The sequence below is a fragment of the Elephantulus edwardii genome, unplaced genomic scaffold (assembly GCF_000299155.1).
Source record: "Elephantulus edwardii isolate Elephantulus edwardi_28Jun2011 unplaced genomic scaffold, EleEdw1.0 scaffold00102, whole genome shotgun sequence".
NCBI classification, from domain to species: Eukaryota; Metazoa; Chordata; class Mammalia; order Macroscelidea; family Macroscelididae; genus Elephantulus; species Elephantulus edwardii.
In genome coordinates this window covers 11716280-11739489 of record NW_006399852.1, presented here as the reverse complement: position 1 = coordinate 11739489, position 23210 = coordinate 11716280, and the positions used below count along the sequence as shown (strand labels likewise).

At 39.3% G+C, this 23210-nt stretch overlaps 1 protein-coding gene across 2 annotated transcripts in view; it reads left to right on the top strand.

Annotated features, from left to right (window-relative positions):
* Nucleotides 1-714: 714 nt before the first annotated feature.
* Nucleotides 715-23210, top strand: part of GPR126 (G protein-coupled receptor 126) — a 187460-nt gene continuing 164964 nt past the window's right edge. For both annotated transcript variants that reach the window (XM_006891668.1, XM_006891667.1), the window contains exon 1: nucleotides 715-811. In XM_006891668.1, coding sequence (XP_006891730.1) covers nucleotides 715-811 — 97 coding nt within the window. The remainder of the gene's footprint in view (nucleotides 812-23210) is intronic.

Below are 23210 nucleotides of genomic sequence, written 5' to 3'. Positions count from 1 at the left end.
ACACACACACACACACACACACACACTCACTCTCTCTCTCTCAAATGACTAATTAGCAGATAGCAGATACAATCAAATGAAACCTATGGAACTTGACGGGGCTGCCTTGTTTTTCCAAGTATTGCAAGTGTTCTGCCTTTGATAGCATCCAACCTTTGCACTTTCTATTTATCATCTCTATTGGTGGAAAATATTTGAATAAGCATTTTCTGACACATTTCTGACTTACACACTTCTGGCTTTCTCAGGCTTCACTGTACCTGGTACTGTTTGATGAACCTTTTGCCAATTAGCTTAAAGAGCCTGGTTGATGAGAACAGCTTACACTTGACCACTCTGAGCTGCCATGAGTCAGAATTGAGTTGGTAACAGCTGGGAACAAACTAAAGCACTGGTAGCTTGAACCAGGCAGTATCTTGGGGAAAATGTGATCTGCTTCCATAAAGATAACAGCCAACAAAATCCTTGGGCCCTTAGGGCTGTCCGGTAACACATGAGTTAGGGTCAACTTTGTAACAATGGGTTAATTAACCTCAAGGAAGTGATTAGTTTGTTAGCACCTTTTAAATTTATTTACTTGGAAGTAAGAGTGAAGGAGGTTTCTATTTGTCTGGCCTTTTAGTCTGGGGTGGGGGGGATTTACACTTTTGCACCTAAAGTCATGATGCGTCACCAGTTGCTTGTGCCCTGAGTTTTACTTTCTTCTTCTGCAGGATGTTTCACGCAGGTCGAATGTGGAGCTACTGGAAATGGAAGCCGGGTCCTCTTCTCTTCATACTTTCTGTAAGCGTCGTATGTGCACCTCGTTCAGGTAAGACAGACTCATCCAGACCCTACGTTTGGTAATGATGCAGCGCCTTCAGTGTCAGGGTGCTGCTGTGTAAGATACCTTCACTTCTTGGTGATCTGACTCTACTTCTGCGCTTACCAGTGTTTTCTGTCTGGTTACCTCCCAGTGGTGTCTGAGTGTTTTTGTCAGTATTACTATGATCACTGGTTTAACTTCCAGTGAATATATTTCTTTAAACATCATTTTGTTACTTGGCTAGATCAGTTGGTAGAGAATGAGACTCTTAAACATTATTCCATTCTTTTTATAGTATGTATTGATCTAGCTAGTATTGATTGATATGATAACATGGACTAGTGCTGGCTATTTCTTCTGGTGAGTTATCTTTTCATTAAGTTTAGATGATATAGTTATTTACAAATGATTACAGATTTATGAAGTTACATACAAAATCTCCACTGGAGAAAGACGGGCAGTCTAATAGCCTCAGAAACACTGGAAGGTCAGCTGTGAATTGGTTCCCACTTGATGACAATGAGATTATTTTTTAAATTGCCTTTGTTTTTTAAGTTCATCTTTATTTTATTAGCTTATTACAATATAGTACAGTAACATAAAACTAAGCTTTTAGACTGTACAGTTACAAGTGGCCTCCACTTCCTAAACAGCATGCCTCTGGAAACTCTGAACTTGGAGAAACGACGGTAGTTATAGAAAGGCCTCAGGTCTTTTGTTCATAGGGTTGCTATAAGTCATACATGACTTGATAGCAATCAACAACAACTTAAAAATACCATGTTTTTATGGAATCAAGATACCTAATTCTTATAATTACATTTTTTTCTGAGTTTTTGAAAGAAGAGCCTTTTAGATGTTTTTAAAACTAAACATTCTATAAATTGGCAATTATATGAATAGACCAGTTAATACCTAAGAAATGTAAATATTTAGTTTTGAAAGAGAGGAGCAAACTGGGGGGGTGGGGTGAGAGGGCTGGGCGGGTAGAGAAGTGCAGCAATGAATGAATGGAAATCCAAATTCTCTGTAAATGTTCATTAAAATTATTAAAAAAATTATAGCAAAAAAAGAAATGTAAATAATATTTAAAAGTAAATTATTTTTCACTGCTTGGTTTTGTTGCACATAAACCATCATTTCTCTTAAGTCTGTTCTGTTTTACTATTGAATTGATTTACTTTATTGTTGGGGTTTTTTTGTTAGAATAAAAATAAAATGTCAATTAAGAAAATAACTGACCATGTTGCTATGTGTTTTTTATGTGGGATTTAATCAAGATGTTTTATATTCCTCATTTGTAATATTACTATATTCTTGTAATTTCTGCTTTGAAATAAGAATCTAAATACATTTTCTGCTAAGATGGCATTTTGTTGGTTAACACATTGTTGGTATTTAATTTGTCAGTACTTTTTTTTTCCTTCTCAAGTCACTAAGTATTTGAAGAGTTTTCAGATGCTTAGGAAAATCCTTGGCTCTTTATTTAGTGGTTTCAAACAAAACTGATCTTTGAGGGAATTTTTGGTGCCTTTGTTTCAATTTCAGTAGAAAGTTCTGATACTGAGTCATTGCTTAAAGTGAAAATCAACTTGTAAAGAGACTGGGAAAGAAAGAAACATGGGCTCTGCATACAGTTAGGATTACCAGATAAGCAAAGTGAACTCCGGTTTATTACTGCTTGTTTACCGACTAATCTGTAGCGAAAAATTTCACAATTTTTTTTTTTTTAAATTTCACAATTTTTAACACCCTCAAAGAGTCTACTTCTATTTTTGGCCAGCATCGGTCTCTGTCCCCATCCCACAGTATCATCCTGCAGGATCAAAGCATCTTTTGAAAATTTCCAGTCTCTACCAGGAAAGCCCATGTAGCATAATCCATAGCAAGTTGCACTGGTAACCCTAAATCTGCATGTCTCTAGCAGTTCACATCCTTCAGCCGTTCCTCAGGAGAAATATGGGCAGTCTATATGGGCAGGATCTAGCCTCAGAAAGCCCATGGAAGGATGCTAGGAGTCTCAGTGAGTTGGAGTTTGGGCTTAACAGGAACTTCCTAAGCAGTTGTGTTTATTATAGATAAGGCATTAGCTCCAGGTATGTTCACGCTTACCTTCTTTACTGGGGGATCCATCTCGGCGTTCATCTACAGACGCTGGAAACACTCTGATTGGGTTCTTCCAAAGAGCGTGACTGCTTACAGGGGGTTGAACTACCCAGTGACTTCGTGGTAAAAAGACTCAGTGGTGAACTTCTGTCAAATTGCACCCAAGAAAACCCTATGGGACAGTTCTACTCCATACATGACATCGACACCATAGCGCCCAACAATGGCAACAACCTAGGGATTAGGAACTGCTACTCTTTCTCCTTCGGAGCAACTGTTGGATTCAAGCTGCTGATTTTAATTAGCAACGCAACTGTAACGTAATAAGAAGATTCATCAGGAAAAGGCTAGTAAGAAAGAATCAGATTATCAATATCACTAAACTGTGCATATAGATATTATTGAAATGGTATCTTTTGTTGTGTATATATAACCAATAAATTACATGTATATACACACACATATATACTAGATCACTAATAATTTGGGGAAACTCAAAAGCAAAAATACCAAAACCAAATTCAAAGCAAATTCTAAAACTGTGTAATCACTTTTAGAATAAGTTGTACAGTGAGGCTGGAGTATAGTATTTTTATATATGTTTGTATAAGACTGGTTATGTGTATTATTAAAATATGGAGTCATATAGGCTCTGATAATGAACTGCATAAGAGGCATGGGTTTGGAGACAGAAGAAGATGATGGAACTTTATATACCTCAGAATTATTTACCTTGTTACCATAAGCATGTATTACTATAGTATTTTGAGTGGAAAATAACATTTAAAAAAAAAAGCAACAACAAAACTCCCCACACACATTTAAGAAAGGGTCTATGAAGCAAAAGAAGTGTGTGGATATTATACTTTTCTATTAGTTACTTCACTCTGCATCTTTTTCTGTTTGATAATAATCTCTAAAAGGTGTTTGGAATAACGTTTTCTCCGCGTGTGTCATGCCACTTCAGGACGCCGGAGATGAATAATGATACCTCAAGCAGAGAGAGGGTTATGGCTTCAAGAAGAGTGGGAAACAGGCTAGTGAGAGCCAGTGAATTCCTAGGCAACCAGCAGCCTGTTTCCACACAGATAGTCTTAGTTATGAGCACTGAGGGAGGAGGCCCCCTTGTCTGCTGAAAATCAATGATATCAGCAGATTATTTCAAAGCCCAGTGTTTTCTGATATATATGATAAATCATCAACAGCTATCAAAGGGGAAATGTTTCTGAGAATACAGTCTGGCCTGTGCTGAGTACTTTGTGAGCCCAGAGCACAGCAGAGTTCTCAATGGCAAATGAATGAGCAGAATAGTTTTTGTGATTTTTGTTCTTTGCTAATTTTTATCATAGTCAGGTTGATGTTAGGTGCTCTCTAAATCAACCATAAATATGGTACAGTGTAATCAGCCTCAAGTATGTTACAGAATATTCTTGACTTGTACGTCTATGTGGATACAGTTCTCGGGGTCTTATTTTTCCTCAGAGCCTTGGGGTGAGGGAACCATTGCAAATTGTGTACTGAGCAGTTACTGTCTGGTGTCAGTTATGCTACCATATACATATATGTGTTAAATAGACATTCGTAGCATGTATTTTTTATAATTGAACAGAAGTCTTTCAAATGCATGGAAAAAGAATTGTTTTAGAAAGATTTTAGATCTTTTAATACAATGTTTTATATCAGTACATTTCCAGAAAAAAGAGAAAAATGAGGTTCTGTTGTATAAAGTTATTTTACATGTAATGTTGTGTTCTATATTTTTTCAATCAAGTTTAAGGTGTTTCCGATTACTGACCACAGATTGCAGTGAAAGGGCTGTCTTTCCATTTAGATTTCAGATTAGACAGGCTTACACAACAATTGAACAGACAACAAGTGGGAAATTGTAAGGTTTCTTTGGAGTGTCTTTTCAGTTTTCTTAATAGACCTTTGCATGATATGAAATAAAATCCATCCCATTTTTCTAAGAGTCAGCCACAGCCTATTGTGTCCACACAGTCAAACGCCTTTTCATAGTCAATGAAACACAGACATTCCTCTGGTACTCTCTGCTCTTAGCCAAGATACATTGAGAAAAATGGAATCCCAGAGCATTTAATTGTGCTCATGTAAAATCTATACCTAGATCAGGAGAATATTGTGCGAACAGAGCAAGGGAACATTATTGTTGTAGTTAGGTGCTGTAGAGTTGCCTGCAACTCATAGCAACCTTATGGTTTAAAATTAAGAAGGGGACACATCAGGGTTGTATGCTCTCTCTATACCTAATCAGTCTGTATGCTGAGCATATTATCAAGAACCTGGACTCTATGAAAAGGAATTAAGTTTCATTTTAATTCCAAGTATCTTCTTTCCCGTATATTTCTAGGTCTTAAATTCTAGGGAAACACAATCATAATTGAATATCTGTTACAAGACGTCAACCTTTACTTCTCTGATCTAACAAATACCTATTTAAATTGAAAAAAAATAAGAAGAAAAAAAGGAATGTGGCATCAGGGTCAGAGGGAGACTGCATTATGTATATGACACAACTTTCCTTATTGAAAGGAGGGAGGACTTGAAGCACTTGTGGCAATAGATCAAAAAAATATGGCCTTCAATATCAAGAAAACAAAGATTCTTACCATTGGATAGATAGGCATAATTGTGATAGATGGAGAAAAGATTGAAACTGTCAACAACTTCATCTTACTTGGATCCACAGTTAACACTCTTGGTACAGTAGTCAGGAAATCAGGAGATAACATTGCACTGGGAAGGTCTGCAGTTAGTGACTTCTTCAAATTATGAAAGATAATGATGTCACTTTGAGGACTATGATGCATCTAATTCAGGCCATGCTCTTTCTGATCACTTGCTAGGCATCTGAGAGCTTGACAATAAATAAAGATGAAGAAGAATTGATGCCTTTGTGTGGTGGTGGTAGAGAAGAGTGTAACAGATTCCATGGACTGTGAAAAAGCAAACAAGTATGTCTTGGAGAGGGTGTAGCCACATAATTTGATGGGCCTATTTCTTGAAGAAGGACATAGTACTCAGAAAGGTAGAGGATTGACAAGAGATGAAGACCCTCCACCAGATTGACATGGTGACTGCTGCAATGGACTCTAATGTGTCAGGAAGTAAGAGGATGACACTAGACAGGACAGAGTTCAGATCTGTCATTCATATGGTCACTATGGTTGTACTCAACTCGATGGCCCCTAACAACAACAACAACAACACAGAACTCTGGTTATTATAAAAAACTGTAAGTTTGAGTTATTGATGAGTTCCTCCTTGAAGATCTACTCATTCCTTCCCAAGACTTCAAAAGGATTATTGACCAGAAACTGGGTCTCTGGGTTCTACTTCCCACAAATCTCACTTTTCCATGGAAAGTCAGATCCAATTATATACTTTGTCAAAGCTGACATGGCACCTTTTCAATACTCAGTACTTCTAGATTGATATTGGTCATAAATAATAATCATTATAATAAAATTATACTACTATAAATTTCGTATTAGTGAACCCATTAGTCACCATATTGTGATAAATACTTTTTATATGACCTGATGTAAGCCTTTCTTCATTTTAAACCATCTAGTGTTCCCTTGTTCTGTTGACAGAGCAGCTTCTTGGTCTAGGTATAGGTTTCACATGAGCACAATTTATTGTTCTGTGAGTCCCTTCCCCCAGTGTTAGTCATACTTTGTTATGATCAACACAGTATGGTTATACAACAGCAATACTTGAGTTGTAGGACTTAAGAAATACTATGGGCAAAATCTTGAATGATCCAGGAAGCATCCAAATAATAGGGAAGGAATATATATAATCACTGTGCCAAAAATAAGTGGCCAAAGCTGAAATATTTCAAGAGCCAATGGTAATGAAGAAAGATGTTCAAGCTGCACTGAAGGTACAAAAGTGAGGCCCCAGGAATCATCCTTGGAGAGCTCACCAGACTAAGCCAGGAAATTAGGACAGCTACCTGGCTGACCAACTGGAAGAGATCTTTCTTAGTTCCATTTCCAAGAAAGGTAATCCAACCAAAAAGGAAATTAATATTTATATCGTTAATGTCACATGCACATAATATACTTCGAAGATCATTCAAAATATGGCTAGAACAATATACAGAGAGCTGCCAGAAGTTCAAGCTAGATTTCGAAGAGGCCATGATATGAGGGATATTATTGCTAATGTTAGCTGGATCATGGGTGAAAGCAGAGAATACCAGAATTATGTTTAGTTATGCTTTATTGACTATAAAAAGACTTTTGACTGTGTGTAACATATCAAATTATGGCTAACGTTGAGAAGGATGAGAATTCTAGATCACTTAATTGTTGTTGTTGTTATGTATTGTCGTCGAGTTGCCTGTGACTCATGGCGAACCTATGGACAACCGTCCTAAACTCTGCTCTATCCTCTGCCAATCTTACTGTCTTTGACACTCCTACCACCTTTACCCCAGTCACTGAATCAATCCGTCTCATCGTGTGTCTTCCTCTCCTGTACTGTCCCTCCACCCCTCCCAAGCATGATGTCCCTCTCCAAGGACTGGTTCCTCCTCGCAACATGGCAAAAGTATGTCAGACAAAGCTTTCAAATCCTTGCCTCCAAGGAGCAGCATGGTTTCACCCTCTCTAGGACAAACCTGTTCGTTCTCTTAGCAGTCCGTGATATATTCAATACTCTTCTCCAACACCACAGCTCAAAGGCATCAGTTCTTCTCCTGGTCATTGTCCTGCCCTCTGATGCATAGCAAGTAATTGCAAAGACCATGTCCTGTATAAGGTGCACCTTAGTCTCCAGACTGACATCATTGCTCTTCAGTTCTCTGGCGAGGTCTCTGACAGCAGACTTTCTCAATGCAATACATCTTTTAATTTCCTGGCTGCTGGTGCCAAGAGTATGGAGCTAAGCAAACTAAAGCTGTTTACAATCTCAGTGTCTTCACCATCCATCTCTTAATTGCACTTATTTGAAACTTATACCTACACCGAGGTGCTGTTGTGTGAATAGAACAAAGGAACACCACTTGGTTTAAAATTTTAAAAAGTGTAATCAGGGTTGTATCCTTTCACCATACTTGTTCCATCTGGATGCTGAGCAAATTATTCGAGAAGCCAAAGTTATGGAGTGAGGTTAGTTTGAGGACTAAGGTGAATTTTATTCAGACCATGGTCTTTTCAGTCACATGCTATGCTGTTGAGAGCTGGACAGTGAATAAGAATGATAGAGAATTGATGCCTTTGAGTTGTACTGTTGGAAAAAGAGTACTGAATATTGCACGGACTGCCAGAAAACCTAACAGATACATCGTGGAGAAGATGCAGCCAGAGTGGTCTTTACAGTGATCATTTAAAAGTGCTGACAGTTACTCTAAATAGCTGGAGAATTGTATCAGCAATTGAGTTCTGAGTTCTGAGAGACTTAGTAATTGGTTAGAGTCCCTGTGAGTTGCAGTGGCTGCCTGAGAGGTTGCAAGTTCACCGCAGAAGAAAGTCTTGCTGCATTATGTCCCAAAACATCAACCACATAAAGCACAGTTCTCTGGCATATGAGACTGTCATGAGTTGCAGTTGACCTAATCACACTGTCAAGCAGGTTAAAGGAAGTAGCTGGCAAAACATAACACCATCTGCCTGTCAGGGTCCCCATCACAAGAAATTAGGGCATGAATAAGGACATTTAATATTGAGGAAGAGTTCATAATATAAGCTTTAAAGACCTCCATAATCTGCAGCTTAGACATGGAATGTTTGTGTGTTGAAAATTTACTTTTAAAAATACACATGTACTTCTGATGATCTTACCTTAAGTACTTTTCTGTGTATAATTCCTTTTGATTTTAATGGATACTTTTTATATGGGGAGCTCTGGTGGCTTGAGATGGAACATTTGTAGAAAGATGAGAAATCTCCTCCTGTTAAGATTTGCAAACTCAGAAACCCAGTGGGGGGGTCGCTGTGAATTGTAGTTGGCTTGAGAGCAGTGAGTGAGAGATGGAATAAGAGTTTTCTTAGATAAGGTAGATGTTCAAGAATCTAGACAGCTGTAAGTAAATGCCATCTCTGAGAGATATTGACAAATAAAATGATTGTCCTGTACTTTCAAATTACTAATTCCTCAAGGAATTTCTTTGTAACTTCACAAAGTTCAATACATGTTTTTAGTACCATTATTGCTGTAATTACAACATAAAGATAAAAATTAAGAAATGTGGAAAATAACATGATGAATAAGAACCAAAGATGATATAAAGAAAGAAAAAAAATACTAAACCCTTACTTCAGATTTAAAGAGTAAATGCATTATAATAGAGGATTGAGTAACAGGGAAAGAGAGCCAGTGGGGCAGATGAGGAAATATATTAATCCTCAAAATGTGTGTAATGTCCTCATGTTATAAAGAAACATTGTTTCCCCTCTGTTGAACTAAGACAAACACTCAAACAACATGAAGGGAGAAAAAGCCCTCCAGAAAACCAGTATCATTTACCACGACTTGGGGGTGCCAGTTACTGATTTAGATTAACTGAATAATATTGTCCTTTCCCCCCCTGTTAAAATGAAATCTTCCAGAGAATGAATTTAGCAAATTGATGGAGTTCTGTTTCTGTGAATAAGACTAATTATCTTGATTGTTCAAAATTCATTAAAAATATTTACAACTAATTAGCATTTTGAATGAGGTCTTCTCTCAGAAAACATAGTTTGAATTTTGATGCATTTTGTGTTGAAATATTTGAGTCAAGCTACTGTTAATTATCTTTAGAAATTTATGGTTTAAAAAACCCATTATTTTTTTTAATTGTAAAATTTTCTCCAGTAAATCAGCTATGGTTGTTTTGTGCCATTGAGTCACTTGTGACTCAGAGCCACCCTGTGTGCAACAGCCCTGAAACCTGCTCTACCTACCCCCACTATCCTAGTCACTGTAGAAACCACCTCTTTGATGGTCTCCCTCTCTTTCCCTGTCCCTTCACCCTTCCATACATGATGTCCCTTTCCAGGAACCAATCCCTCCTTGTAACATACCCAAAGTATGTCAGGTGAAGCCTCAGAATTGTTGCCTCCAAGGAGCAGGCTGGCTTCACCCTTTCTAGGATGAATCTGTCTGTTTTCCTGGCAATGCATTCAGTACTCTTCTCCAACATCACAGCAGAAAGTCATCAATTCTCTATCATCTGTAATCATTGTTCAGTTCTCTGATGCATAGCAAGCAATTGCAATTACTATGACCTGGATCAGGCACGTCATTGCTCTTCACTACTCTGGAGAGGTCTCTGACACCCAACTTTCTCTATGCAGTTGTCTATTGATTTCCTAGCTGCCGGTTCCACGAGTGTTGACCGTGGAGCCAAGCAAACTAAAGCTGTTAACAGTCTTAATCTCTTCACTATCTATCATAATGGTGCCAATTGGCCCAGTGGTGAGAATCTTTGCTTTCTTGATGTTGAGCCTCAATCTATATTGAAGGCTGCAGCAAGCGCTTCAGGTCCTCCTCAGTTTGAACATGCAGGGTTGTGTCGTCCACACAGTGCAGGTCAACTACAGATTCACTGTACAGATGAATCTTCCTCTGGTCCTGATGCCATTTTCCTCCTCATACAGCCCAGCATCCCGGATGATCAGTTCTGCATATAGATTAAAAAGGTATGGAGACAGAATACATCCCTGGTGTACACCCTTTCTGATTTTGAACCATGCAGTATCTCCTTGCTTGGTTCTGATGACTTCCTCCTGGTCCAAATGTAAGTTTCACGTAAGCACAAGCAAATATTTTGGGATTCCCATTCTTCTCAGAGTCAGCCACAGTTTGTTGTAATCCATACAGTAAAAAGTCTTTGCATAGTCAGTGAAACAGAGATAGACATTACTCTGGTACTCTCTGTTTTTAGCCAAGGCCCATCTAACAGTAAATCAACTACTATAAGTAAAAAAAGAGATGCCTCCCTCTGAGGCATTCTGTCCCAAACTCAGTCCTGCTGGTGTAGATAAAAAAGTGTCCACTCTGGAGGTTACGTGCTAGATTCTGTAAGCAAGTTGACTGATCTTTTGAGCCCATTAAAAAAAATCAGGATATTTTCTTCCCTTTAATTATAAAATTATATTAATCACTATTATCAGCCTGGGCACAGCTACAAGAATGTGCTAATGTTCATATTGTTCACAAATTCCTCAACAGAGGAATCTTTTTACAAGTTTCTGTACCTGGTTGTAATTTTAGATTAGATTATAGTTGTTAGGTGCCTTTAAGTCGAGCATGAGTCATAGCTACCCTGTGAGAACAGATCTGAACGACCCTGGCCATCCCTCTCATCTCTGACACACATGAGCTCATTGCTGATCATTGTGTCAGTTCATCTAGTTGATGATCTTCCTCTCGTTGGCTGACGCTCCACCTCTCCAAGCATGAATTTCCTTTCCAAGGCATAGCTTCTCTGGCAATATACCCAAAGAATATGAGGCGAAGCATTGCCATCTTTGCCTCCAAGGAGCATTCTGGCTGGCTCTACATTTTCTAAGACATGTTTGTTCTTTTGGCAGTTCCTGAGATATTCAGTACTCTTCTATAAAACCACAACTCAAAGACATCAGTTATTCTTCTGTCATCCTTATTCATTGTCTAGCTCCCAGATGCATAGCAAGTGACTGAAAAGACCATGACTTGAATCAGATACACCTTAGTCTTCAGAGTGACATCATTGCCCATGAGTAATTTGGAGAGATCCTTGACAACAGACTTGTCCAATGCTGTATGTCTCCAGATCTCTTGACTGCTGGTACCAGTTTTAAAGTAAGATAAAGTTGTTGTCAATTTCCATTTCCCCCCATCTATTGTTTAAATAAATATAGAACTAGAAATAAGAAAATACTCTGAATGGGAACATAAATCATTGCTTTAAACACTTCATTTCTTTTATTCTTTCTCCTCGTTTCCCTCCTCACCTCCCTTTGTAGAGATGCCTTAGTGAGCAACCTGATCTTTTTGCTGGGTCACTGAATAGATTTTTAAAGTAAGGAATGAGTTTTTGACCCTACACTCATTTTAATGGTCACACTGTGCTACTGTGAGAGAGAAAAATGCAGCCGTCAGGAATAATTTAGCTTGGACTTAGTACCCTTTAAAGGATAAACTCCGTGATTTATACTGTAACATTGAGGAAATGTGAATTCGCCTTTGCCTCAATCCTCTTAATCTGACCGCACGTAAGCTGTCTCTTAGCCAGCTTACTAAAGGTCAATATTAGCCTTTTCTTGTCATTATTAATTTAAAATTGTCTCTCTTTAGCATGATAAAATACTACTGATAGGAAAGTCATGACCACACATTTTTGTTACAATATTTATGTAGATTACTATTTCAATAAACAGTAAATTTTGTGCTTCTTCTCTCTAAGCCTTGGCTAAACTAACCTAGGACAACTTCCTTCCAGCTTAGTGAGCCCCGATGCTTCAGTTGGTGTTTGATTAGTGATGAGGTTGACTTTTATTACTGTTCGTCTGTCATCCTTCCATATTTAATCTATGTGTGCACACAACAGAGAGATCTGTGTCTTTTTATTAAAAATATTCTCTCTGAATTTTAAATAATTTTCTGCCATTAAGTTGACAGCCATTTTTTTATTGGGATTTTAATGAAAGGTTACAGGAAACTTGGATTTCCATTCATTCATTGTTGCACATTTTCCTCCCTATGCCCCCACCTCAGTTCGCTTTTCTCTTAAAAAAATCATTCACTGATGCTCATTTTTCTCCCTTCCCATCCTCAGTCCACTTTGCTTTTGTTGTTGTTATGTGTTGTTGAGTCTCCTACAACCCTTAGCAACCCTTTGTACAGCAGCCCTGAAACTTGCCCTGTCCTGAGCCATTCTCATTAAACCTGAGTTCTTATTCTGGAATTCTGACATGCAGACGATGCCTAATCATGTATTTCTTTTAAACAGTTATTTCCATCATCAATTACAATGCAGTGTTCATCATTTATCCCCTCTTTTCTGAGTTTATCCCCAACCCCCATGTCAGTCCTGTTTTTTAACAGTGGCATTTTGTAATATTTGTCCTTTTGTGACTGAGATATTTCATTCAGTGTAATGTCCTCCAAGGTCACCTATTTTGTATAATCACATTTACAAACATGATGCTACTGGCTGCGCCACCGCAGAAGAGAGGTGTTCAGTAAATGCAGAGTGAATGAATTCACTTGCTTTCCAAGTTTCCCAGGTGATACTTTGGATTTCCCATAGCAGGATGACTCTATCTGGTCTTCCGAGTTGGAGCCAACTCCTAGTTCACCCTTTATTCAAAGTTAGTTAATTGTCCAATAGGAGATTGCACATCTTTCTCCTGTGGAGCAGTTGGTCGATTAGAATTGTGTTCTTTTGGGTTAACAGTGTAACTCTTTGCCACTAAACCACCAGGGTTCCTTGGTTAAGTATTCTCAATTAGAGCCCAGTCCTGCTGCCAGTTATTCACATGCACCTGTGTGCTCACGAGTACCAGTGTGCTTACATGTACACTACCACAGCCTGGGTAGGCTCTTTTCAGATCTTCAAGTAACTGCCAGGAAACCAAAATAAAAATTGAAAGCACTGCTGTCAAGTCAATTCTGACTCAGAAGGACCGTTCATTGGATTTTTGAGGCTGAAATCTGAGAAGACTGCCTCTCTTTAGCCTATGGGAACTGCTGATGAATTTACATTATGAGTCTTTTGGTTCGTCCAATGCATACACACTAGGAATCATGAAAATAGCAGTCAGGAAAATCCTAGTGGCAAGATGCTGAAAGTGTGGAGGACTTGAGATACTGTTGCAGAGGATCAAGGAATGCAGCCTTCAATTTGAATTGCATTTTGTTGTTGTTGTTGTTGTTATGTGCCGTCGAGTCGCCTGCGACTCATAGCCGCCCTATGTACAACAGCCCTAAACTCTGCTCTGTCCTGTGCCAATCGCACTGTCTCTGACACTCCCATCCCAATTATCCCAGTCACTGAATCAATCCACCTCATAGAGGGCCTTCCTCTCCTGCGCCGTCCCTCCCCCCTCCCAAGCATGATGTCCCTCTCTAAGGACCGGTCTCTCCTCACAACATGTCCAAAGTAAGTTAGACGGAGCCTCAGAATCCTTGCCTCCAAGGAGCCACCCGGTTTAACCCTCTCCAGGACAAATCTGTTTGTTTTCCTAGCAGTCCATGGTATTCTCAATACTCTTCTCCAGCACCACAGCTCAAGGGTATCAATTCTCCTTCTATCCTCCTTGGTCATTGTCCAACTCTCTGATGCCTAACAGGTGATTGTGAAGACCATGGCCTGTATCAGACGCACCTTAGTCTCCAGAGAGACACTATTGCTCTTCAGCACTTTGGAGAGGTCCCTAACAGCAGACTTTCCCATGGCAATGAGCCTTTTAATTTCCTGGCTGCTGGTGCCAAGACTGTTGACTATGGAGCCAGGCAAACTAAAGCTGTGTACAATCTCAATCTCTTCACCATCCATCCTGATGCTGCCAATTGGTCCAGTGGTGAGAATCTTTGTCTTCTTGACATTGAGCCTCAATCCATATTGTAGGCTGCAGTCCTTGACACTCTGCAGCAGGCGCTTCAGGTCCTCCTCAGTTTCAGCAAGCAGGGTTATGTCATCCGCGTAACGCAGATTGTTGATAAATCGTCCACCAATCTTGACCCAACATTTCTCCTCATACAGCCCAGCCTCCCGGATAATCTGTTCTGCATATAGGTTGAAAAGGTGCATCCTATCTCCATACCTTTTCAACCTATATGCAGAACAGAATTGCATTTTAGTGTAAAGAAAACAAAGATTCTTACCATTGGACTGGTAGGCAGCATCATGATAGATGGAAAAAAGATTGAATGTATCAACAGCTTCTTCTTTCTTGGATCCATTATTAACATTCTTGGTCCCAGCAGTCAGAAAATAAGGAGATGCATTGCACTGGGAAAGTCCGCAGTTAGGGACCTCTCCAGATTATTAATGTCAGTTTGAGAACTAAGATGCGTCTGATTGAGGCCATGGTCTTTCCAATCACTTGATATGTATCTGAGAGCTGGACAATGAATAGAGATGACAGAAGAACAGTTGATGTCTTTGAGTTGTGGTGTTGGAGAAGAGCACTGATTTATGGACTGCCAGAACGACAAATATGTTTTGGAGAAGGTGCAGCCAGAGCGGAGGCAGGGATGATGAGGCTTTGCCTCACATACTTCAGGCATGTTGCTAGGAGGGTCTATTCCTTGGAGAAGGACATGATGCTGGGAAGTGGGGGGGGTCAGCAAAGAGGAGGAAGACCCTCAACCAGATGGATTGATACGGCGACAACCATGAAGGACTCTAGTGTATTAGGAAGTGTGAAGATAGCACAGGACAGGAGAGGATTCAGATCCGCTGTTCATAGGGTCACTGTGAGTTGTATTCAGCTGGACGGCACCTAACAACAACAAAAACAACACTATAAACAGGATTGCATTGTATGTTTGGTTTCATAAAGGGAAAACCTTTTATGTCAGCCCAGGTAACAAAATAATGTCCCTAAGTGACTCCTGGTGGAGTAGTTAGGTGTTAGGTGTTCTACCACTAATTAAAACATCAGTGGTTTTAAATCCACCAGCTTCTCTATAAGAGAAAGATGGGCCGTCTTCTCCCATAAAGATCTATAGCTGCAGAAAGCCGACGGAGGGATACTGTGAGTCTGTATTGTCTTGATAGCAGTGGTTTTGGTGTGGGTTTGTTTGGGTTGGGTTTTGGTGTTTTTTCCCCACATGTACAAGAAAATGAGCTTGATGCCATAGCATGTAAGGAATTAAGAAACTGTGATGAAAACACCAAGGTTGTTCCTCTGTGGCAGTTCAGATCTACCAGCAGCTGCTCAATTTCTGCAGAAGGAAAATGGGCAGGATCCTCCCATACGGTTTATACCCTCAGACATGATGAGTCAGTGCCGAATTGAGACCAGTGAGTTTCAGGGTTTAAATTTCTTTTTCTTTTCATTTTCTCCTCTTCTCCGCTCTCCTCCCCTCCCTCCCCTCTCCTCTCCAAACAAAGATGCTGTCCGATCCTGCACTGTTCTCCTAATCTTTGCTGGATTTCGGCCTACTGTTGCGTCCACTGCTGCAAGTCCACAGTGTCAGTTCTTCTTTTTGAGGACCTTCCTCTTTAGTGCCTTCTTTCGTCTTGAAAACATCAGTTTTACATCCTATGTTGAAATATTCTGAAAGCAAGTTATCTAACTATCTCTACAATAATAGAACTGAGTGAAAGGCCTGCATTCTCTGACTACTGTATGTTCTGGTTATGTTGTTGTTGTTATGTGCCGTCGAGTCGCTTACATTAAAATAATTTTTATCATCATTGTAATTATATTTGAAAGTACCTTCAAGCGTGGATTTGGGGCCAATTAAGTTTAAATGTATAGTAGTGGGAAACATGGTTGTTATTGTTGTTATGTGCCTTCAAGTCGCCTGTGACTCATAGAGAACCTATGTACAACAACCCTAAACACTGCTCTATCCTGGGCCAATCTTATTGTCTTATTGTCTCTGACACACCTATTCCTGTTACCCTTGCCACTGAATCAATCCATCTAATCGAGGGTCTTCCTCTCCTGCGCTGTCCGTCCATCTTCCCAAGAATGATGTCCCTCTCCAAGGACTGGTCCTTCTTGCAGCATGTCCATCGTATGTCAGATGGAGCTTCAGAATTCTTGCTTTCAAGGAGCAGTCTGGTTTAACCCTCTCCAGGTTAAACCTATTCTATTCATTCTCTTAATAGTCCATGTATATTCAATACTCTTCTCCAGCACCACAGCTCAAAGGCATCAGTTCTCATTCTGTCATCCCTAGTCAATGTCCAGCTTTCTAATGCATAGCAAGTAATTGCGAAGACCATGGCCTGAATCCAGCTCACCTTAGTCTCCAGACTGACATCCTTGCTCTTCAGTACTTCATTGAGATCTCTGACGGCAGACTTTCCCAATACAATTTGTCTTTTAATTTCCTGGCTGCCAGTAGCAAGAATGTTTACTGTGGAGCCAAGCAAACTAAAGCTGTTAACAATCTCAGTCTCTTCACCATCCATCATGATGCTGCCAGTTGGCCCAGTGGTGAGAATCTTTGTTTTCTTGATGTTAAATTTCAATCCATATTGAAGACTGAAGTCCTTGATCTTCTGCCACAAGCACTTCAGGTCCTCCTCAGTTTCAGCAAGCAGTGCTGTGTCATCTGCATAATGTAGATTGTTGATGAATCTTCCTCCAAACTTGATGCTACATTTCTCCTCATAGAGAGGAAAGGTTGAAAAGGTATGGGGATAGGACACATCCATGGCATATACCCTTCCCAATTTTGAACCATGCAGTGTTCCTTTGTTCTATTCTGATGACTGCCTCCTGGTCCAAGTATAGGTTTTATATAAACACAATCTAGTGTTCTGGGATTCCCATTCTTCTCAGAGTCAGCCACAGTTTATTGTGATCCACATACATCGTCAGTGAAACATAGAGACATTTTTCTGCTACTCCTTGCTTTCAGCCAAATACATCTAACATTAGCTATAATATCCCTACTAACATGACCTCTTCTAAACCCACCCTGCACTTCTGCCAGTTCTCTGTTGATGTACTGTTCCAGTCATTTCTGAATAATCTTAAGCAGAATCATGCTTGCATGTGATATCAGTGATATTGTTTGATAATTTCCACACTCTTTCAGGTCACCTTTCTTAGGAATGGGAACAAATAAGATCTCTTCCAGTCAGTTGCCCAGTTGGTAGCCCTCCAGATGTCATGGCAAAGCTTGGTGAGCACATTCAGGGTAGCGTCTGTGTGTTGAAATACTTCAGTCAGTATGCCATCAATTCATGGGGCCTTGTTTTTTTGCCAGTTCTTTCAGAGCAGTTTGAAATTCTTCCTTCCTCACCACAGGCTTTTGCTCATATGTTATCTCATGAAATTCTTCTGTGTCAGCCAATTCTTTTTGGTACAGTGACTCTGTAGACTCTTTCCATCTTCTTTTAATCCTTCCTGTATCATTTAATATTCTGCTCAAAGCTTCCCTAAATATTGCAACTTGAGGATTGACTTTGTTCTTCAGTTCCTTCAGCTTAGGAAATGCTGAGTGAGTTCAACCCCTTTGATATTCTGACTCCAAATCTTTGAACATTTCATTATAATACTTTACTTCATGTTCCCATGCTGCCCTTGGAGATCTTCTGTTCAGCTCCTTAATAACTTGATTTCTTCCCTTCGCTTTGACTTTCTCAGCACTCTAGTGCAATATTCAGAGTTTCTTCTGACATCCATCTTGGTCTCTTTTTCTTCCTCTGTCTTTGTAATGACCTTTTGCATTCTTCCTGGATGATATTCTTGATATCCTCCTACAGCTCATCTGATCTTCACTCATTAGTGTTTAAAGCCTCAAACTTGTTTCCCAGATGGAACACACACACACACACACACACACACGTATGTATTTCTAGACAGTGATTAAGGACAACAAAAGAAGAATCAAGACCTTGTGGTTGTGATGCTGGAGAAGAGTCTTGAACATACCATGAACCACCAAGAAAATCAGTAGGTTTGTCTTGGAGAGGGTGAAACCAAGTTTCTCCTTGGAGGCTAAGATTTTTTAAAGCTCCGTCTTACAACCTTTAGACATGTGGCTAGGAAGGACCAGTCCTTGAAGAAGGACATGATTCTTGAAAGGATGGAGGAACGGTGCAGAAAAGGAAGATCCTTGATGAGATGGATTGATACAGTAATGGGGCAGTGGGGGTAGGTGTGTTGAAGTCAGTGAGACTGGCTCAGGATAGGGCAGGCTTCAGAGCTCTTGTACATAATGTCACTATGAGTCACAGGCAATTTGACAGCACATAACAACAACTTATAGTCTGTATGTAGATATGAGTGAGTTCTGGTGAGTGAGCCCATTGATTTTTGTGCTGCTAATGAAAAATCAGTGGCTCTCTGTAGGATTTAATCCACCAGTGGTTCCACAGGAGAGAGATGATCTGTGTGCATTAAGACCTCAGCAACCCAGTGGAGGGTCACCTATGAATCAGTTCCAGCTTACAGCGAATGAGTGAGCTCTGTCTGTGTTTGTGTATGTGCATAGTTTATTGGGCTTTGTTAAAACAGGAGATTCCCTCCCCCCTTTTAAGTCAGGATATAGTAATGAAACATTTTTTTTAATCAGTTAGAAGTGAAAACTTAATTTGAAACCTTATAGCCAAACTAGGCAATTTCATTTTCCTTTTAATTGAAGGAGAACTTTTTGGCATTTCAAAAGACTCCAGTGGTTTGCAAGTACTTTAAGTTTTAGTAATCATAGTCAGGCATTAAGATAGAGAATGCATTTGGAACTGTTTCAGGTTGAAAATAAAAATGAATCTTAAATAATCTGAGGAACAAAACCAACTGTACCTTTATAGACTTAAAGAAGTTAAACCTGTGTTGGATTTTATTTACACTTGAACTGAACATGTTACGGCTTTGGGAATGTTTTTTTACATACATCGTATCTAATGTGAGGATTTGAGACAGTGGATTTTAGTTTCATTTAATTAATTACTGACATGAGAAGGATGGGCAGTCTCTTCCTGTGAGATTGACTACCTCTGAAAACGCACTGGAGGGTCAGCTATGGGTTGGTTCCAACTTGATGGTAAACAACAACAATGTGAGTTAAAATGCCAACGGGAATAAATTGTCCCCTTACAATCTGAAATGTTTTCTCAATATATTTCTTAGTCTTTGTTCCTCCTGAGCTCTCTGTGCAGTAGTATCCAGTTAATGCACGTGAGCAGAACTCTGTCCTTGTTCCATTAGCTTCTGGTTCTGACAATCTAGTGTAGGGTGGATAGACGTGGTCACACAAAGTGCTTGAGCTCTGTTTTTCTGGCTGCAAAGCACAGCTGCTGCTAGATTGAGATTGGACTTCAGTTTGTATTTATTTGATAGATATGTATGGTATAACTCATTAATATTTCAGTTTGAAAAGAAAAGGATACTGAGAGAGTGATTTACTTCTTTCTGTAAATATCTGCCTGTCTTTTTATCTATCTACCTACCTATCTATCTGAGTTGTAGAACAGTTTTGAAAAGCTAGTTAATTTCACATCACTAGGAGCTTATCGATAGCAAACAATTGAAACACAGGGATTTTCATTACAGAAACAGTTGTTCTTAAGTGCCATCGAGTCAGGATTAAATTTTAAAACAACCTAAGTATCCAACAATAGAGAATTTGATTAATTATTCTGTGGGTAATTAATAAAATAGTATCTGTTGTTGTGTGCCATCAAGTTGGAACCAACCCATAGCTGACCCTTGAGCGGATTTTCAGAGACAGTTAATCACACGAGAGGAAATTGCCCATCCTTCTCCTACAGAACAGCTGGTGGATTCGAACCTTATACCATTGGGATGACAGCCCAGTTTCTTCTTACTAAGCTGCCAGAATTCCCTAAAATAGTATTGTTGTTGTTGTTGTGTACCATCGAGTTGGAACCGACCCATAGCTGACTCTCCAGCAGGTTTTCAGAGACAGTAAATCACAAGAGAAGACTGTCTGTCCTTCTCCCACACAGAACAGTATATGTAACCCTACATTTATTTTTCAAATGTTCATTAAAATGAGGATCTCGAAATCATATTTAGTAGAGTAAGGGATGAAATACTAAATGGTGTTGAGTGAATTGTAATTCATGGCGACTCTAATACAGAGGAGAACTGCCCCATTGGTTTCTCCATCAATAGCTCTCTTTGGATGAAAATCAGTAGGTCTTGCTTCTGTGGTGTCATTGGATATAGTACCATTCTATTTATAGAAAATGTTGTGATATATAAAAGAAGCTAAATTGTTAGAAACCAGATTAGTAGTTGCCTTCAGGTAATGAATGACTGGGAGGAGATAGATAGAGTATATAATCTGTGGATGAATGTTCCAAATCTTGATTGAGTTAGAGTTACACAGGTGTATATTTACCAAAAAAACATTTAATTGTATCTCTGAACCCTCTGTATTTTTCTAAGTAAATTATACATCAATAATATATAACCTCCCGTAATGAAGAAAAGATAGTGCTAATAGTTTTAGAAACTGGTAAAAAGGAAGCATGATACCCAAGAACTATGAGAATTATACTCGCTACATCGTGAATTATGGTGTTGGTGAAGAATATTGAGTATGTCAGGGATAACTAAAAGAACAAACAAATCCATTTTGCAAGAAGTGCAACCACAGTGCTCCTTACAGGGAAAATAGTGGGACCGTGTCCCTTCCTTTGGGTTTGTTAAGAGGAAGAGCCAGTACTTGGAGAAGAGCATCATGCTTGGAAAAATAAATGGTTCGCAAAGGAAAGGAAGACCCGTTCTTTATAGGGTTGCCCTGAGTCAGTGGTGGCATGACTGTACCTAACAACAGAGTAGCGATAAGTAAATAATACCTCTCTAAAACAAAGCTGCTTTGTAAAGTTTGCGTTTCCTGGTGTGCAGGAAAGGAATATTTCGTTTTACACCTCAGGGTATTAGGAGCTCTGGTGGTGTAGTCCAGAGTTTGTTGTGTTGCTGACCAAAAGGTGGAGGAAGTTCAGACCCACCGTTGTCTTCTCGCATTAGGATTTACAGCTTCAGGAACCCACTGGAGGTTGATATGGACTCGGTGGCAGTAACTTGTGTAGATATTAATTAGACTTACAGCTTTCTCCCCTAGTATTCAAGAGTTGTTTTAGTCCCTTCTCCATTACTCTCTCCCTGTGGGATAACAGCATTTCTTTACTGTTGTGAACTTTTTTCCAGGACAGATTTTCCATTACTTTCATCTCACTCCTCATTAACCTCTTCCCACAATCAAAATTCCAGTTTACATATTTGCCTGGCAACTTTCTTCCACTGTAACAATGAAAACTAAAGCTGTTATTTTATTTTAAAATATTATTTATTATTTTAATATATTTGTTATACATAGATTAGATTTTGCTTTTAATAACAGCCTTCCAGGAGACATTGATATAATTGGCTTGTCACCATTAATAGAATTAAATGAATGACAAAAAGAAGTGACCCAGAAAAATTCATTCCACTGACCATTTTTGTATATATGTGTATCTCTCTTTCTCTGCTTGTTTTTTGTTAGGTGGAACTGTTTGTTTTTTACTTCTAAGCCATCTGTACTTATTTCACAAACTGATGATTTCAAAAATTTAATAAATGTTTATGTAAATTGGACTCTTTAGCTGAAAAGAAAAACAGAAAGAAGAAATGGCACCAAGCAGAAAATACATTTTAATCAAATGCTTGGAAGTTGTGACCCAGTGCTGGACTGCACACCTGGTCAGCGGTTTGTGAGGCAGCATTTGTTTGCCCGGATGACTGGTGGGAGGGGTGGTGGGGGGGAGTGGAACACATCAGTCAAGATGGTCTCATTTCTGAAGAAGCACCTGCTGTGAGTGAGCTCTTTTATAAAGGTCACCTAGGAAAGACATGATGAGTATGTGCCTATTGAATGAGGCAAACTGATGAGACTCCCAGTCATCAAGTGTTAATATGAATTAAAATCCTGGACAAAAAAAAAAAAAAATCCTGGACAGAGCACAGGTTCTACCAAAACATCTCTTGAAGGTGAGAGCATGTCTTTATTGGATGGGTTATTTGAGGAGGTGCCATGTATCCTCGCTGCTAGGAGAGACTATTCTAGGAGACATCACGCTGCGAAAAAGTGGAGGGTCAGTGAAAGTGAGGAAGACCCTAACCAGGTAGATTGAAACAGTGGATGACTGCAGCATTGGGCTCAAGTGTGTTTCTCATTATAGAGATATTGAAAATAGAACACGATAAGCAGGCTTCTTCTGATCTGTTGTTCATAGAGTAGCTGTAAGGTGGACTTGACCCAAGGGCACCCAACAACAGCAACAGTGACGTGTATCACTCAGTAAACTCAAAGGGGAAAAATGGCATAATTAAAAATGTTCTTAAAAACAAAAAAGGATGAGACCCACTGCTTACATCTTAAACTCTCATCTCTTTCATAAGTTTCATAGAGGTCTAAGATTAAGCTGGTTTATCTTCATTTGATAGACAAATTCTTCCTAGAATTTACAACATCACTGACTCTAATCTTGATTGTTGTTGTCATGTTTCTTGAGTACCACTGCGTCAAAACCAACCCATAACTGACCCTCCCACAGGTTTTTAGAGGCAGTTAATCACTTCAGAGGAGATTGTCCATCCTTCTCCCTGGTGGATTTGGTGCCTTGAGGATTGCAAGAAGAACTTCTTTTTTTTTTTTTTTT